General features: G+C 37.3%; 1 protein-coding gene across 50 annotated transcripts in view; it reads left to right on the top strand.

Annotated features, from left to right (window-relative positions):
* Positions 1-19,334, top strand: part of BAZ2B (bromodomain adjacent to zinc finger domain 2B) — a 331,037-nt gene that overhangs the window by 243,378 nt on the left and 68,325 nt on the right. For 26 of the 50 annotated variants that reach the window (XR_010591282.1, XR_010591281.1, XM_065560641.1 and 23 more), the window contains 8 exons: positions 1,756-1,966; positions 4,871-4,963; positions 5,084-5,145; positions 11,520-11,585; positions 12,749-12,814; positions 13,491-13,535; positions 13,785-13,817; positions 15,145-15,210. Coding sequence is in view for 48 of the 50 variants with exons in the window: in XM_065560641.1 (XP_065416713.1) it covers positions 1,756-1,966; positions 4,871-4,963; positions 5,084-5,145; positions 11,520-11,585; positions 12,749-12,814; positions 13,491-13,535; positions 13,785-13,817; positions 15,145-15,210 (642 nt within the window). In the remaining 2 variants the exon portion in view is untranslated. The remainder of the gene's footprint in view (positions 1-1,755; positions 1,967-4,870; positions 4,964-5,083; positions 5,146-11,519; positions 11,586-12,748; positions 12,815-13,490; positions 13,536-13,784; positions 13,818-15,144; positions 15,211-19,334) is intronic. The other 24 variants (XM_065560644.1, XM_065560635.1, XM_065560640.1 and 21 more) reach the window with 5 other exon arrangements.

Raw genomic sequence — 19,334 nt, 5'->3', positions numbered from 1 at the left:
ATATGAGAAGTTGTCTGCTAGGTTGCAGGATGGTATGGACCATAAAGAGAGACAATATTTAGCCTTGTTTACATGGCTCAAAAAGACAAATAGTCTGTGATAAACTACAGGGGGAGATCCCTGAGATATTAGGCACCTGAAAAAGAATATAGTATATATATTATAAATGGTACTCCTGCTGACAGATATTTAAGATACTTCTTTGGCTCGAGTGGTACAGATACTGATTTTGAATTGAAAAGTCTTCAATCAGTTTTAACAAGGATGGATTCTGCACTTGGTGCTGGATATCAGTTAATGTATGCCTCTTGGAAGATCTGCATGCCAGTACAGTATGGATTCTTGTGATAGCTTACTTCAGAGTGGTTTGAGATTTGAAAAATATCAATGCAGCTTCTATTAGCAGCTGCTTTTGGATGTGAGGGTCTCATGTTGTTAAAATGTTCCTTTTACAGAATGTTCTGTGAAACATTTCTTAACATATTATGAAAGATTAGCATAAATAATTAAAACATAATTGACAAAATAAATGAACAAAGCACATTTTGTGGTTAATAATACTTGATTTTATTGTTTGTGCACTTATTAATTCACAAATTCAGTATTGCGAATCAACTGTATTTTTTTAAAAAGTAGATGTGACTGGCTTCATAGTTGCTTTGGCAGACGTTTTCAGAGTCCTTGACAAGCTTTCATTAAGTAAATAATGACGTGCTCCCAGAAGTATTCTTAGCTATCATTTCTTCCTATCAGTCCAAAAAAATTGGAAAAGCAGTGAGAGATACCACAGTTCCAAATAGCTCAAGCTCAATCAAGCAAGATCAAATAGATCAAGCAACTGTTTTAATTAATAGACACAATATGAGGTTCCCCCTTGTGTCAATTAAATGAAAGCTATCTAAAAACTAACCTCTTGGTATTATAGCAACAGGAATTCAGGATGAAGATAGGTGCGATGAGAAATTAAAAAGGGTTGAATTTAGTGCTTCTTAACTTGTTCAGGAAACTATACAATTTCCAGAGCTTTGAATTAAGGTCATAGAGCAGATTATAACTACTTGAAAACTTTTGATTAGTTTTTAATTTTAGTTGACTGACAAATTTAATTTTCACAGTAGGTGAAAATTAAAGTGTACTAAATAAAATCGCAAGGTAGAAATAAGTTTTTGGTTTTTCAATTTGTTTATTATAGAACTGAGATATCCAACCCTCCAAAAGTAACAAGTAAAAATCACAATAAATTCTCCTGTTTTTACTGTTTTCCTTATATTCTATAAATTTCAGGAAAACAATGGTCTTTACATATAGCCTGTCAGATTTTTTTAAACATCACATTGATTAATGGATAAGTGCAGGTATAGTAGTTAAATTTGAAGTTTATAGGCTAACGGAAAATCTGTTCTTCTGCCTAACCTACTAAGTTGAGCAATGGGCTATTTAGGCAAGAGAGAACTAGAAGCAATATAGTAGTGGCACATATGTAATAACAAATGGTGTTTCGCTGAGTAAATTAGCTTTGAGATCTTGTAAGTTTTAGTGGCAAATTGTAGAAATGCTGTTGATAAATCCCACGATATCTGTGCAATTGCTCTGTGTCACCACTGTTATTCTAATACTGACTTTCATGTTTTTGTGTAAATATATTTACATATATAGACATATGCATTTTTGCATGTCTGACCAGATCTGTGAATGTGTGTTTTTGTTTTCTTTTCACTTTTATTTATAATGGCTATGAAATATGTTAATTAAAAGGGTATGCAGTGGTGTCTCCTGAAAGAAGAGGAAGTCATTCCCCGTATCAGAGCTATGGAAGGTCGTAGAGGACGACCACCAAATCCAGATAGACAGCGTGCTAGAGAAGAATCAAGAATGAGGCGTCGCAAAGGCCGACCTCCAAATGTTGGTAGCACTGAATTTTTAGACAACACTGATGCAAAGCTATTAAGGAAATTGCAAGCTCAAGGTAAGAAATTTGTTATAGTTTCCACAACCTGAAAGTAACAATGTTCGATTTTCCTAAGGGCAAGTATTACCATGTATTTCTGCTACGGTACGTCCTTGCAAGTTGCTTTTTGAAATCTTGTCAAAAGTGTGACCTTGACCTTCAGTTTAAAGCCAAGTAGATATAAATGTGCTTTAAAGAGAGGTGAGGAGGGGGTGTATGTGTTTATGTAATAAATGAATAAGCTTGGGCAATATTAACTTTATTTAGATTTATACAATGTAATAAGAGTGGAAATCTGGGTACCATTGACAATTTTTTTTTAAATACATAAGGATATGAGAATCTGATCCTAAATATAAGCATCAGGCATGTAACCTTCATCCCAGCGCTGTACTTCAAAATTGCATCACATTTTCCTAAAATAAGTTAATATTCTACAAAATTCTCTTAAGGCTCAGGGTTATTTTTCCTCTTGAGTTTCATGATTGATCTCGCCTATATAGTGAATGTGGACATATGCTGTCTGTTGTGGTGCTGCACAAGATTCGTACTTAAAATATCTAAGCCTTTACTACCTCTTTGTGAGATTCATTGTGCCTTTTTTCCCTGTGCCTGCAAAGAGCATTACACAACAAAGAACCAGTCATTGGAAATGATTGAAACATTCTACCTGAACAAACAGAGAGGATGCATTTTTAAAGATACCTGTTGTAGGTAGTATTTTTGGCTTGGGGCTGGATATCAGGTAAGGTAGCTAGATCATTTTCTGTCTCATTAGAGGCCACTAAGCACCATAGTACTTGTTGCTTGTATATTGCTTTCAATCTGATAATCTCAAAGCAATTTACAAATATTAACAGCTTAAGCCTCATGACACCCCTGTGTAGGTCGATATCCGCTTCATTTTACAAATGCAAAAACAGATGCTAGTGAGGTTGTCTAGCCCATTCAGAGCCAGAATTAATCCAGATCTCCTGATTTGTACTCTGACCACTAGACCACAATGCCTCCTTTTTCAGCCCTCTACCTACAGTAGCAGGGTTAGAGCAAATTGGGGTGTATTTCCTCAGTAGTGACTATTTCCTCACTAGTGACTTTAATGTATTACTAACAGACACCCCTCCCCGTGCCCTGTTTGCAAATTTTCCTGTTGTTTGAGATTTCATAGAGGTGTCCAGATACTACACTGAAAGAGGCCATGCAAGCAGATAGGTATTTGGAGGCACTCTCTTGTCTGCTTTTCTCCATTCTTCAAGGACAGATGATTCTCATAGCCCATGACTACAGGCAGTTCTTTATATGTAGTATTGGACCTATTATGCCTGTTAATGCCCACCTTGGCTTCCTTTTCCCCACTCAGGTTCTTAAGCATTGAGAGTAAAATTGATTTCGACCCGATGTTTTGTGATCTCAATCTTTCAGAATCTTTACTAATTAATAATGGTATAGACTAGGAACTGCTAGTCCAATCAGAGGCATTTTGGCATTCTTCCTATCAACCTATTCTGTGTCTCCATGTATTTGGATATGTCAATGTATTTCAAAGAAAAAAGTATTTTTAATAGGGGGGGTTCCAGGCTCATTTCATGGGTGGCATCCAGAGTTTTTCTTAAGCACGTACCAATTCTTTGAACTGGCCATATATTTACTTACTTGAAGAATTTGTAAGGCATTCATATTCTGCAGAGAGATGTCTATACAGTGTGTGTTATAAATACCTGGATGGGTAGATGGTAACTTTTTATACGTTGTGTAAATATTCCTTAGAATTTTGTTTTGTTTTGTCCCTCACCCCCATGATTCTATAATGCCTATATGAAAATGCACTTAGTGTTGATCTAACTCTGTTCCCACTGAAGTCAACTGGAGTTTAAGGACCGAGTTTGGTGGAAGCAGAGTTACACCAGTCCTGAATGTGTTTGAAAATCCCACCTTATATATAGAGTACCCACTAACAATTTCTTTTTGTCTGTACTGCATCTTTAAATCCTTATACTTCATCTCTCTTATTTCTGTGGGAAAACGTAAGTTTTTCAGGCATTTCAAATATCACTCTTCTGTAATTCAGGATCTGATTTTTTTTCAGTTTTCAATAGCTTTTACATGAAATACTGATGTAGTTTCTTAAATTATACTTTAATTTTTTCCTCTTTTTGGTTACATGATAAACCGTCCATAAACTATCTTTTTAACTTCTTCTTTTTTCAACTAGTAGACCTCTTCACTGTTATGTCACTCATTTTGAGCTCTGCTGTTTTACATCCTTGTCTTGTACCCTGAAATTTTATTACATTTTTTCATACACAGAGAGCAGCCATATACTTCTAGTCTAAATTATCTTTTAGATTAAGGGAAAATAAGAATAAAAAAAAGTAATGTGTCTGTGACTCAGGTTGAAAATTTAACTCACTTCAGTACCACCTTACTTCACAAATACTCCCACTAAAATCAATGGAACTATTCAAAGAGTAAGATATACTAATCAACATATGCGAGAGTGGCAAAATCTAGCCTTATGAGAGTGCACTGTGTAGTATGTGCTATCTGAACCCTCTCATGGGATTGTTCAAAAAGGATTAGAAGTTTATATGGAATAGTTTATAAAGAGACAAAGAGGTGGGTCAGTATTTTTTGATTGAAAGTAAATCATTTTCGTTTTTCAGAATTATACATCATTTTTGTGTAGATAACAGAGAGCATCCATGTTCATCTGAGAAGCTGTTATAGGTATTTGTTTATAAAAGAGATCCTGGTATAAGAATTCTATATTTAAACATTTTCAGGATAAATATGTGCAAGATAAACACACTATTTTCTTCGTCTCCTCTTTCTTTATGTGAAAATGTCTGAACACATAAGTTAGATCTCTTATGTGCGACAATGCTATGACTATGTTCTTAATATTTCCTCTTTGTGTTACAGAAATAGCTAGGCAAGCAGCACAAATAAAACTTTTGAGAAAACTTCAGAAGCAGGAACAGGCTCGAGCTGCCAAAGAAGCAAAAAAACAGCAAGGTAAGTAGTAAACCTCTAAGAGATTGTGCATACTTGCAGATGAGCTTTAGACTTGTCGATATTAGGTTACTGTTCTTCAGTCATTTTCTGCTGATGTTACATTTTTTGTTTTACTTGTAGCTATTATGGCCGCTGAAGAAAAGCGGAAGCAAAAAGAACAGATAAAGATAATGAAACAGCAGGTAAATTTTGTGTGTTCATTAAATACGCTCTATATTTTATTTATTTACTTAAACTCATGCTTTCAATATATTTGATAGGTTATACAGTGTACTTGTTAAAATTTGAAATTGTTAGTTATCTAATTATAAAGAACATATGTTGTATTTTATTTTGAAAGACTAGATTGTGCAGCCCTTACTCATGTTGATAATATGTCCCTTGAGTGATCATGTTGACTTCAATGGCACTACGCATGTGAATAAGGGTTGCGCAGCTGGCCCTCCAGTTAGTTACCTGCTCAACTACTCTACGGCTCTATAAAAAGAAATAGCGATATAGCTGCTTATGTAAACATTGAAATAGCTCAGCCAAAACTGCTAGAGAGAAAACTGCCAGTGATTTTGGATTGCTTAAGGACAATTATATCTAAGCATAGTGATGAATTAAATTAAACGTTGCTTGCTTTTTAAATATAAAATTACTGTTAAATATTGTTATAGCAAAGGCTCTTAACCATATGTAATACTTTCAACAGCAAGAAGATTTTTCATATTTAGCCATTAATAAATTAAGCTACTTGTGGAAGCAGGTTTTTCATCATTTGAACAAATATCCCAATAAATGAAGTATTAAATGATTGATTGCCTTTGAAGCCTGAAATTCTAAAAAACAATTATTTTACTAGGTTTCTTTGTATTAGTTCTATTCCCTGCAGTGAGCTGAAGACATTAACTTCTGAAATAGCGTGTGATGTGCATTGTGTTTTTGAAGAAAGTATTTAAATTATTGCTCTTTGCGCTATTTTAAGTTCTGTATTCTTATCGATATAGAAACTTTGCTGTTTGTGTAGAAGCTTAAATTGTGTGTGTTTATGGTTAGAACCTAGGCATTCTGATTTTTTGATAGAGAACTTTATTAAGATTGTAAGGATATACTGATCAGTATTTCTTTGACTGTCCTTGTATTGTGCAGTACAGTTACAATATTTCTTTGATTTATAAAGAAAATGAAACACAAAGTACCTTAAATACTTTGTGTGTGGAAAGAGGAGTCAGTGTTTACTTGAGATTTCCATTTCAATCCAATAATAAAACCCAACCATGGAGCTAGTGGAACGTATTCAAGATGAAATACCTTGCACTTTTTAAACAGGCTTCACCAGATGTCTGTGCAAGGAGGGATTCGTTATCACATTCTTGATACCATATCTTGATTGTAACCTGTGAGAGTGAACATTGGTATAAATTTCTACCTTTCTGGTCAATTTCTGCTATGGATTTTATTATTATTTACATTGCAGTGGTGCCTTGAAGCCCCAGTCATGGACCAGGACCCAACTGTGCTATGTGCTGTAGAAACAGAACAAAAGGATTGTCCCTGCCCCAGGGAACTTACTTATAATAGCGTATTGCTGATTAATTGCTTTTGTAGCTCAGTTGTTTAAAAAAATGGCGCTTGTGTTAGAGTATTGCTCAGCATACTGAAAATGTGCCTGTAGCTCAACCCTAATTTAAGTGAGGTTTATCTATATGATTTATAGAATCTTCTACATAATAGGACTGTGCATTCAGGTTTCACAGGAAACAAGTAAACCCAGATCTGTCTGTATTTGTTTTTGGCTTTGGGGAGTCATTAACGGGGATGAAATAATGTGTGCTCTCATCGTCTCACCATCTTGAAATGATTACAAGTCAGTCTTGACTAGAGCTGGCTGAATAACATTTTTCGGTTTGTTGGCAATTTCAAAAAATATTTTAAAAAAACTGTGTTCAACTGAAAACCAACATTTTTGAAATTTTCAGGGAATCAAAAAGTGTAGTAATAATAATAATAATAATAATTTGGGTTAAATAAAACTTTTGACCATTTTTAAATACACTTGACATTTAAAAAAAATTAAGGAAATTTTTAAACTAATAGCATTCAAACAAAACAATCAAAAGGTTTCATTTTGAAAATGTTGAAATATCTTGATATGTGTTCTATTTTTCTTTCCTAAATGAACATTTCAAAGAAATTGACACAAATTAAAAAGTTGCCCAGCTCTAATCCTCGCATGGTACGATCTGGGTCCTGTGTAGTAACAACATAATCCTTCTGCTGTTGAAGCACACTTCAACCTCAAAACTTTGAGAATTCTAATAGTTATTTCTCTACAAGTAGCATTAACTCTGACCTCAGTAACGAATACATGCCACCAAGTTGTAATGAAGAACTGTGTCCTGTTTTGTTTCTACCTGAAAAAAAAAAGGGGGGGTAGGGGGAAAGAGGTCAGAGTTAAGGTTATGCAGTTGAATGAGATTTCAGAGAATCTTGCTAGGGTACATTGTCGGTGTTTGAATGCTGGAAGTGAAAGTTAGTTTTATGTAGACGTGAGGAATCTGAATTAATTTTTGTGGGCATTGTGATTTTTGGGTGGTAAGCTGTGACGTGAATGTTAATATTGCCTTAAGTGGTGATTTCCTTGATTTGTAGTGATTTCGTTAGATAAATAGAAAATGTACACTTGAACATCCTTAAGTATAACTTAACACAGCTTTGGATAGGGATTTCCATGCATTTTTTTTAAATGCACCTGATGTGTAAAGACTGTGGGAGAGCAGCTCTACTGTGACAGACAGAACAAAGCACACGATAGCAAAGTTGCTCACTTATTCACACCTCTGTATGTCTCTGTACATTAGGGAGGCTGGGAATGATAGCTTAGTGGGATATTGTTATGGGGATGTAATGTAAGGGAAACCTTTTATCCATGTTGAAACTTTTTACTAACTAAAGTTTAGTGTAAAGAAAAGACCCTTTCCCTGGGCACCCATTCCCCTCCACATGCTCTGCCTCCTTTCCCTCAACATCCCCATCTGCCTTTTTCTGCAAATCCACCCTAGATTCTCCAGCAGGGAGGCACTTTTCAGATAACTATCTACGTATCTTTCTTTCTACATGTCCCCTGTGATTGCCCTGTTGCTGCCAAGTGAATGGGAAATTGGGCAAGGGCTCAAGGAGAACAAAAGATTTACAGGTGATAGCTAACTGAGAAATGGAACTGTTCACTCCTAAGGAGATACTGTCCCTATCTAACAGACGTCCTAAAGTTTGCCATAGTGCAGCCCTGTTTGGACTGGGGCTTCCCTGGTTTAAACAGAGACTGGCAAGGGGCTGTAGTTGGGGCACTGGGGAGACCGACAGGATAGTTTTAAGGACCCAGGAAGGGTCACGGCAACAGAGGAAAAAGGACTTAAGCCTCTTGCTCCAAAAACATAGGACTCTACCACGTCACCTAGAGTCTTCTCTGACTTAGCAGTATATGATCTATGATATGCAGTTGAGCAATTCTGATTAGGGCAGTAGTGTTTAGTGAACCGTGGAACAGATTTTAACATCCCTGCTAATGCTGAGTAGTACTTTTTGCTTTGTGTAGTCCATGGAATCAGTTGGGACCACTCTGAGTCAGGTGCTACTCAGTCACTATGAATAGTGGCCTCAATATCTTAGTAAACATGATGAGTACAAAAAAAGAAGTTAATAGAAAGAGATTACCTATTAAAATAGCATTGGAAGATACTGGCAATTGTGTGCATGAGAGTAAACCTCTTCAGTCTGAGTTAACTTAATCAGTTTATTCAGATAATTGCATTTAGAAACTTTTACATGGTAAAGGACTGTTTCATCTAACACGTACAACATAGTGTCCTGTTTTTGTGTGTAATGCCCAGGCTAAGTATAGTCAAAATAGAATTGAATTAGTAAAGAAAGGAGAGGGAAAGGATTTGAACTGAGAAACTCAACATATAAAATTTTAGTCCACTCTGCAGCACAGTAAAGGCTAAGAGGATGTTGGCTTGTATCTAAAGGATATTATGCTAGCTAACTTATAAAAAACACTGAGTATATTGGTACCACATTTGTGAAATATGCAGTGTAGGTCACGTTAGTTGAAGAAAAATTTTGTTAAAATGGAGAGAATAAGGGTAGGATACCGAAATAATAAATGGAATGGAGAGGGCTTGCATATAAGGAGAGCCACAAAATGGTAATTTTTAAGATTTGAAGTGCTATTGTCCGTAAACTAGAGTATATGTGGTATTTCATTCAACTTGATCTACTTGAAGTTGTTAGATTAAAATGAGGGGACATAGATGTTATTTAAGTATAACTATGGCATACAGCAGGTAAGAGGTTTTTTTTGAGAGAGAGATTGGTGAATTGGTGGAATGATTTTCCAGTTGAGATGGTGAAGTCAGTAGTATTAAGAGAGAGGTTGATTGCCATTTTGCACTCTACATTGGAGCTACACCTTTAATATTATTTGGAAACTGCTAGGTCAGAATGCAACTGCCTGCCTGCTCATAGAACCGAGTTTCATCCACAGGGTACTCTGCAACTAAGCTCTTTGATCTGGGCTCACTGCCTCTGTCCCTGGGTGGTATAGTGACATTTGCAGGTAGATGAGATGTTTGAGCTTTGGATAGCCACATTTTAAAGAAATCTAATTAAATATACTTATGGTAATAAAACTGTGGGTGACTCTAGATGATTAATTTTGTGCTTTTCACACTTCTTTCCTGGGAGGTCAGGGTATGGTTAAGAGGGGATTCCCCCTCCCCCCCCCCACACACACATTAAGCTTTTTTGGCATGTGTTTAGCCTCCAGCACAGAAAATGTAGTGACTTTTAACATGTTTTAAACAATTAAATTTCAGAAAGTTGTAATAGAGAACATAGAGGTGGCAGAATATTGCTTTTTAGTAACCTGTTCCAACCATAGTGGTCCTGCTTCTGGTACTGTGCAGGAACCGTCACCATGCCCCTGAGAGGAGATGAAGTTGACTCCTCTTCATGACTTATTTATTCTCTGGAGACTCCGGAAACTACAGTGGTGATGTAATTTCCAACACACAGAATAGAGAATTGATGGCTCGTATCATACTCAGACTTTTCTCTTCCAGGTGCCTTGATACTATGTTCATCGAACGCTTGTCTGTATGACACATCCTGATGCAAGCTTCTTTGACATCCCTTGGAATAAGCTTTGCTATGCCCTGAGTTCTGTGGTTCAGATTTTCTCCTGTCTGTCCAGATAACAGAATGGAAACACCTCCATCCATAGACATGCTCTGCTCTTTTAATTGATGTGCCTCAAGCAGTTGTTCTGAGACAATAAACCCTTAAATAGGATGCTTTAAGGTTTTCAGTTGCAGCACATACTATCTCTGTTTACAAATCACAAAGTATACAACATGGGACATGTAAAATAAAACTGTCCAGTGACTGCATTAGGCTCACCCCATGCCTCAGGAGCTCACAGACATGCTGACATCTCTGGGAATGAACTTGACTGAAAGTGTTGTGGTCACTGTTTTCCAGACTTATTTATTTACTTTTACTCTATAGTGCATAACTTCACACACCTCTCTGAGAAATACAAGTAAGGTTGTCCAAACTCAGACTATCCACCTTGATAGGTTAGTTTCCAGTGGAAATAAAAGTATACAGCACTTAATTGTGCATACTTCATCCAGATCAGATATGGCTAGGCTAAATATTGGCTGTTACTGGGTAGGTACTTTGGGCCATGCAATATGCTCAGAGGTACTGTGTGGTCCCAGGTAGCAATATCAGTGGAGGTTCAAGAATAGCTAAGCTCCCAGCCCCCTGATGTCTGCAAGAGTTAAGCAACAGATAGTAGGGAGTAATGAGGATTTCATAGTCCCCAGCATTCCCTGCATAAGCAGACTGTGTCAGAGCACAACGGCCCCTATTTCTACCCATCCCTACTATTGCAAGCCAGGATTTGGCCTACACTGTATATTTTGTACTGTCATCAGGGTCAGGGCCGGCTCCAGGGTTTTGGCCGCCCCAAGCAGCCAAAACCAAAAAAAAAAAAAAAAAAAGCCGCGGCCGCGATCGCAATCTGCAGCGGCAATTCGGCGGGAGGTCCTTCACTCCGAGCCGGAGTGAGGGACCGTCCGCCGAATTGCCGCCGAATACCTGGACCTGCCGCCCCTCTCCTGAGCGGCCGCCCCAAGCACCTGCTTGAGAAGCTGGTGCCTGGAGCCGGCCCTGATCAGGGTGCTTCCTTTCTCTAAGTTAGTATAAAAGAAAAACTTGTGACTGCCTAAACATAAACCCACAGGCATAGATTCCATTTTCAGTGCTTTCAGAGATGCAGCAAATATTTGCTAATGTTAATGTAGAACACCAAACACAGACAATTGTAGTTCAAAATAATCAACTGGAATGTGTGTAAGATTCAACAAGTGCTCATTTCTTTAAAAATAATTATGGCTCTTTTCTCACTTTTTTTTTTTTTTTTTAATTCATGTAAAAAAATCTTTTATATACTTTTTGCTGTTGTTGTTTAAAAGGGTTAAAAGATGTTTTTCCCCCCTTGCAGGAAAAAATTAAGAGAATTCAACAAATCAGAATGGAAAAAGAACTTCGGGCTCAGCAAATTTTAGAGGTAGAAACAATAAACTAAGTATAATTATTTTTAAATGTGTTCATACGTTTCAAGAACATTATAATTAAGAAAGAAGTCTTAACTGCATGTTTGTCGCAACTGGATTAAAGTAAGGTCTGCTTCAGGAATTCCACAGTCTTGATTCAAATTGTTAACTGTTTCACTATTTCAGAAATTCTAAGAATACTGATCCATAATTTAAACTATGGTCCCAATCCTGCAGTTGCTTACACGTATGCTTAACTTTAAACACAACAATTGTCTCATCAACGACAAAAGGAGTACTCATGCTTACAGTTAAGCAAATATGTATTTGCAGAATAGGGAGTAAAATAGTATTGCAATCTACTTTATATGGAATTTAGTTCCTGACTGTGGAATGGATTTAAAACTTTGTTTTAAAAGTTAAATTACAGTAGCAAAGAAGGAAAATATTTAACATTTGTCTGTGAAGGTGATATTTGAACAGCATGATTCTGATCTTCAAAAATGTGCATGATCTATTTTTAAAAAACATAAGCTTCCATATTGCAGATGGTTACTTCATATAATGTATCCATGTCACATACAACTAAATTAAAGGAATTTGAATTTAAGATTTCTGTTTCAGATCTCCATTTCTGATCTGTCTGACAACAGATTTCTTTTTGGTTTCAGTTGTCTTATACTAAAACTGATATTGATATAAATTAAATGGATGGGAATATTATTCCCAAAATGTGTTGACGAGCAGTCCTTACATTGGCTTCAACTGAACATTTTCAATTACATCAAATATGTATTTAAAATGGAAAAAAGTGGTAAACATTGATTGCTAAAGTTTTTAACCCACTGTTTTATATAATGATTAGAATTTTAATCTCTTTCCAACCATACTTAAAAAATAACTATTTTCCTATATGCTATGTATCTTGGTTACAAATATCCAAGTAAAATAAATCTTGAATGTGACTTTATAATTCTGGCTTGACTTAAAAAAAAAAAAAAAATCATGAACTTACTGATAATGCAAAGTGTACTGGGGAAGAAATCTGTTATAATGTACACATAATATGTGGTATTGTTTTGCACCTTGTGAGGCATGTAGTTTTATTTAGTCTGAGATTATTTTCAAGTTTTAGTGGTGTTGTTGCATGACCTTGAGACCTGTTTTGCATGCACAGGCTAAAAAGAAAAAGAAGGAAGAAGCAGCAAATGCCAAATTATTGGAGGCTGAGAAACGAATAAAGGTTAGTTTAGATGAGCATCAGAGTTTTTATTTTAAAAAAATAAAAACTGTGTGATTGTGCATAATAATTGTGAACTAATATGAGAACTGTAGGTATGGCAGAATCTTTTTTGATAAGATATTACATTTGTAACAAATGTAGAGTAAGTACTGTGCATATGTGTGCGTGTGTGTGTGTGCGCGTGTGTGTGCATATACATATATACGTGCATATACGTGCATATAAATAATAAATAGAAGTGTTAATACTAGGGTTATCCGTACCTTATGCTTGGCTTGAGCAGCTTTAGACATACTCACCAAACCCTTATGTAATAGCATTGCATAGTGTCTCTTCTGTTTTATGTTGAGTATAATGAAAAACTCTGTTGCTACTTGTGTAACGTTGTGGTCAAATATCCCATTTATCCCTATCAGTGCTGAAAAACTTACTTGCTGTATTTGGAAATCATGCACTCTCAGTGTAGCCAAATGTTATTGGCATCTTCTGATGCTCAGTTCAGTAGATTTGGTAGCATAAACTGTTCGTATATTATGTAAAGTGTTTGAAAATAAAGGAGTAAAGAGAGAGAGAATGCAGATTCTTCCTATTTTAGCATGGCTCAAAAAATTGCATCTTACTGCTAAAAATAATAACTGTCAGGTATTTGAAGCACCTTTTTGTTCTTATGTTTAAGGAAAAAGAGATGCGAAGGCAGCAGGCTGTTCTTCTGAAACATCAGGTTGGTATACATACAGTTATCAGAACAGTAGCAAATGCTAATTTTTAACTTCTGCTTAAGCTATTTGGGGGGAAAGTCTTCAAAATATTTTTGGTATAAATTTCTGATTTTGATTCCTGCATAAGTTTTTCTTTCATCTTATGGTTTATTGACTTGCTTTGGTATTGGGGTCTCTTTGTGGGGGTTATAAAGTGGTTTTATGACTTTGTGATTTCTGTTTCATAATGTTGTGCCAACTCTTTCTACCAGGAGTTGGAGAGGCATAGACTAGATATGGTATGGGTATGTTTATTTTTGTACATCTAACACCGCATTGTGATTTGGTTGTGATATGGTTGTCATAGCAATGCATAAAATGTAGCACTGGCTGCTGTCATATTACATACTGCTGCATGGCTTTACAGCACAGTGCATTGCATACATCTGCTTGTCTTGTCTATTAAAGAAAAAAAAGTATGACTTGTCTCAGACGTGTTATAAATTGAATTCTGCGATCCATACATGAGGCTGTTGACTGGAAATCTACATTACTGATGTCACAACATGAGTTGGACCATTATGTAAAATCAGTGATGAATTTATGCAAAATTAGCATTTTACCTTTCATAGAAAATCACTGTACAAATTTTGCAAGTCTTATCCAATTTGTTGGGATTCAGTATAAAACTTTTAATATAATTTTGGATTAGAACACTACAAATTGGATTAGAATTACTGTACAAATTGGGACCATGTCTTCCCTCAGATTTGTACAGTGCTGAGCACACTAGCTTTCAATAAATGGTAAATGCATAATATTTTAATCTGAAAATGAAACTAGGGATGAAATCCTGGCCTCAGAGAAGTAAATGACAAACTCCTATTAACTTTGGTGGGGCCAGGATTTTACCTTAGAACTTTAAAGTTGAAGGAACTTTTCTAGTTTTTTCTATAGTACTATAATTCATGTTCCATTTAAATTTGTTAACATAATCTATGGTGCAGCTTTTGTGACTTTGCATTGAGGAACAGGCATCAGTAAATAGGAATATCCTATTTTATTCATGTTCGTGTATGAACCATGGCTAGTTTAAGTAAAACTGGTCTCAACACAGAAAAATTCAGCATACTTATTTGTTGGTGGCATATTGGATTCCAGCAAGATTTTTCTGAGAGCAAACATAAAGTTAAAATTACTTTAAAACTCAGCCTTTTACTATATTTTTAAATGATTAGAAATACAGCCTTCTGTTCAATTGGCTATTCATTTAGTAATTGCAAGCTTTCTAATAGCAGATGTAAGGTAACTGACCTGTTCCAGCCAACCATTATGCTTTTTGTTCTGCCAGCTTATGAAGGAGCATCACAACTGACCATACGTAAAGCTGTATGCTTTCTGTTTTACACTGTCTCCATGTTCATTGCTTTACCTTTTTGCTTTTGATTGTTCTTGTATTTGCTTTCTAAACCTGAACTAAAACATGCACAGACTTGGCCATTCTTGTCCTATATATAGTGTTTATTGTGACTTGTCTATTAATGCTAAACTTGTTTTACTGAGTTTTTAAAATAAAAAAGACACTTTTGTAACTGTGGTTGAGTCTTGTTCTAATTTTATCTGCTTTAATAGGAACGAGAGAGGAGAAGACAGCATATGATGCTTATGAAAGCCATGGAAGCACGTAAAAAAGCAGAAGTAAGTATTCAGCTCTGAAAAAGTGTGCAGTTTCTTTCTTAACGTTTTGACTGCTATATGTCTGCATTCATAGAGCAGAACAGTGACACAGAACTTCTATAAACAAATATGTTAAGCAAGTAGCTGACTTGAGAGTCAGAAAGTACTTTTGCATCACAGAATATTTTTGTGTAGGTCATTTCAGACTTCAGAGCCGCCATAAGTATCTCCTAGCAAACTTTTTGTGTGTTTGTGTGTGAATTTAATGCTTTAAAAATAAGACACTAATTGTACTGTCCAGTGCAAGGCAGAAGGTTGGACATATGCTGCATAGATTTCCCCAGAAAACTGTTCAGATGTAAAAATACCATTCTTATTCCAGTCATGGGCTTCTCAGGCTTTTATCTATTCTTGGAAAATGAGTTGTATTAGAAAACACATAAACTCACATGTTTTAATTAACACATGCTTGTCCTAGATGTTAAGTGGTGTTTAACAGTGTGATAATTAAAACATATTAGCTAACACAACTCTTCCTTCCAGTATAGATGAAACTTCGAAGATTGCTGATTATGCTAAATTATATGGTGTTTTGTGAGGTGGAGTAGACCTGAAAATTTTGTGAAAACAAAAATTACAAATGCTTCTGCTGAAAACTGTGCTACCCTCAACCTTTTTAACTTTCTGCAATGAGTAATAGTTTTCACAACACCCAACAAGTCTGTCCTTGACTATTCTCTAGGTCCTTGAATGTTGGGCTTTTAGAGGGGAGGCAGCGGGTCTCACAGCATCAACCACTATAGTCAGTCTGGTACACAATTGTGTGCTACAAAACACAGCAGCTTCTAATGCTGCAGCCTCACTAAACTTTAGGTTTGCAACTTATTCAGCAAGTGGAAAGCATAATTAACTGGTAGAAAAGGCAGTTTTCATTCTCAAAAATTACTGAAAAAATGCAAAGAAAAATACCAGAAATCCTGCACTGAGAATAGCCCCAAACAGGCAAATAGTCCCAAATATGTTCCCTTTATAGAAACATAGGGCTGGAACGGACCTTGAGAGGCAGGGCCGGCTCTAGGATTTTTGCCGCCCAAAGCAAAAACAATTTTGGCCGCCCCCCCCCCCCCATTTAATTACCCTGGCCCCGCCTCAACTCCGCCCCTTCCCCAAATCCCCAGCCCTGCCTCCTCCCCCCAGGAGGAAGGGAGGGAGTGAGGGGGAGAAGCCGCGCCGCGCTGCGGCCACTCGGAGTCTCCCCCTCCCTCCCAGGTTTGAGAGCCTGGGAGGGAGGGAGAGACTCCGAGTGGCCGCGGCGCGGGCGCCGCTTCTCCCCTTCCCTCCCAGGCTCTCAAGTCTGGGAGGGAGGGGGAGCAGCGGCGCGCGAAACGGCCGCTCGGGATCTCCCCCTCCTTCCCAGGTTTGAGAGCCTGGGAGGGAGGGGGAGACCCCGAGCCGCCGCGGCGCGCGAAACAGCTGATTCGCGCACCGCTGCTCCCCCTCCCTCCCTGGTTTGAGAGCCTGGGATGGAGGGCGAGTAGCGGCGTGCGAATCAGCTGTTTCGCGCGCCGTGGCAGCAGCAGCGGAGGTGAGCTAGGGCGGCCGGGGCACATTTTTAGGGGCGGCATTCTGGCGCCGGCCATGCCGCCCCTAAAAATGTGCTGCCCCAAACACCAGCTTGTTTTGCTGGTGCCTAGAGCCGGCCCTGTTGAGAGGTCATCCATTTCAGTCCCCTGTACTGAGCCAGGACCAAGTAAACTTAGACCATCCCTGACAGATGTTTGTCCCACCTGTTCTTAAAAACCTCTAATATTGGGGATTCCACAATCTCTCTTAAAAGCCTATTCCAGAGCTTAACTACCTTTATAGTTAGAAATTTTTTCCTAATGTCTAACCTAAATCTTCCTTGCTGCAGATTAAGCCCATTACTACTTGTTCTACCTTCAGTGGACAAGAACAATTGATCACAGTCCTCTTTATAACAGCCCTTACCATATTTTGAAGACTGTTATCAGGTCCTCTATCTTCTTTTCTCAAGTTTAAACATGCTAAGTTTTTTAAATCTTGCCTCTTAGGTCAGCTTGCCTAAACCTTTTATCATTTTTGTTGGTCTCCTTTGGAGCTGAATGGGGGAACAATTACTTCCTGTATCTTACATCTGACATGGGGGGAGGGATAGCTCAGAGCATTGGCCTGCTAAACCTAGGGTTGTGAGTTCAATCCTTGAGGGGGCCATTTAGGGATCAGGGGCAAAATCAGTACTTGGTCCTGCTAGTGAAAGCAGGGGGCTGGACTCAATGACCTTTTAAGGTCCCTTCCAGTCTAGGAGATGGGATATCTCCATTAAAAAAAAATGCCTATTAATTCACCCCAGAATGATATTAGCCTTTTTTTAGCAACTGCATCACTCATATCCAATTTACGATTCACTATAACCCCCAGGTCCTTTTCAACAGTACTACCACCTGGCCAATTATTCCTTATTTTGTAGTTGAGCATTTGATTTTTCTGAGTACTACCTTGGACTTGTATTTATTGAATTTCAACTTGTTGTTTTCAGACCAATTCTCTAATTTGTCACGGTTGTTTAGAATTCTAATCCTAATCTCCTCCCAGTGTGAGCTTCAGATTTTATAAGCATACCCTCCACTCCATAATCCAAATAATTAAAAAAAATATTGACTAGTACCAGATCCGGGACTGATCCCTTTGGGACTTTTCTAGGTACGCCCTCCCACGAGGAACCACTGAATACAGTCTTTCAACCAGTTGTGCATTCACCTTACAGTAATTTACACTGTAAACAATTTAACACACTAGGGTAGAGGGACCCAGGTCCTCCCTACTCCACCGGGTCCCAGCCCAGGGCCCTAGTAGTGGCAGAGGGTTCCACCACTGAGGTCAGCAGGGATCCAACCGCAACATGGTGCCTATGTCCGGGACTATGGTTAGTCCCCTCCATGGCTACTTCTTGCCGTGGTTCTGGTGGCAGTAGTTGGGGTGTCTTCGGGTTGCTTGGCTGGGGCTGTTCCCAACGTCTCCGCTCCCTCCTGGGTATCAGCAGGCACTTGGGCGTCAGCTGGGGCCTCAGCGCTTTGAGCTTCCGCAGGGTGGGTTGATAGCTGCTCCCCATCGAGAGCCTGTATGCTACGTACTTCTCCTTCAGCAGTCAGCCCCGACTGAGCTGGGTTGCCTGCCTTTATACAGCCACTGCACCTGGAGCATGCCCAGTAGGGTCATGGGGGCATGGCTTCCTCAGCCACCAAGGAAGAGTTAACCCCTTCCTGTCCAGTGCGGGGTGAGTACACCCTGTCACACCAACCTAAAATGAAGTAATGTCTACATATATTTAAAGCGTTTTTCACTTCACTATACTTTACAAAATGCATTTTAAATTAATATTACTGGTACTTTTTTTATGAAGCATTTTATTAGTACAATTCAGCAAAATTCAAATCAGTTCAGTTTCTTATTGTATAAGGTAAATAAAAAGCAAACAGTAATCATTAACTTTTGCTAAATATTAAAAAGAGAAATTGTGTTCTCTGCAATACCAGTTTAAATCCAAAACAACTCAGATTATTTGAATGAAAATATTTAATATTTATGCCACTGCTGTTGAAAGTAGTATTTCGCCGTGTGTGTACACAAAATCTTAGATTGTATTAACAACCCAAAACTGAAATATTATGTTTTTTTTTTAAATAGCACATCTGTCTGTCTAGACTAAGCAGAATTCAATTTTATTTTTTTATAATTTTGATGGATAATATCAATGTTTATTTTTATTTTTTTTGTCAATTTTAAATTGTCATAGTTGGGTAAAATTATGGGTTTTAAGGATATTTTTATTTTTATTGATTTCAAATTTTCACATTTGTGAGAAATTAAGGGGGAAAAGAGAATAAATATTTAATGATTGTAGATGTTGAGATTCTAAAGTTAAAGCTTTAAAATCATTAAAACACAAACTATCAACATCACAAGTCAAAATGTTCAAAGTAAATATCCTTAAATCACACTCTAAATTCTCAAGCAGCATTTTTCTTACTTTGCTTAATTGTAAATTTAGATGATCATTAGTGGAAATGGCTTTTCATCAGTTTGTGTACGTAGGTGAAATTGACATTTTCCAACATTTACTGATA

This window comes from Chrysemys picta, chromosome 11 (assembly GCF_011386835.1).
Source record: "Chrysemys picta bellii isolate R12L10 chromosome 11, ASM1138683v2, whole genome shotgun sequence".
NCBI classification, from domain to species: domain Eukaryota; kingdom Metazoa; phylum Chordata; order Testudines; family Emydidae; genus Chrysemys; species Chrysemys picta.
Note: the sequence above shows the minus strand (reverse complement) of the source record. Positions and strands in the feature narration are given on the sequence as shown.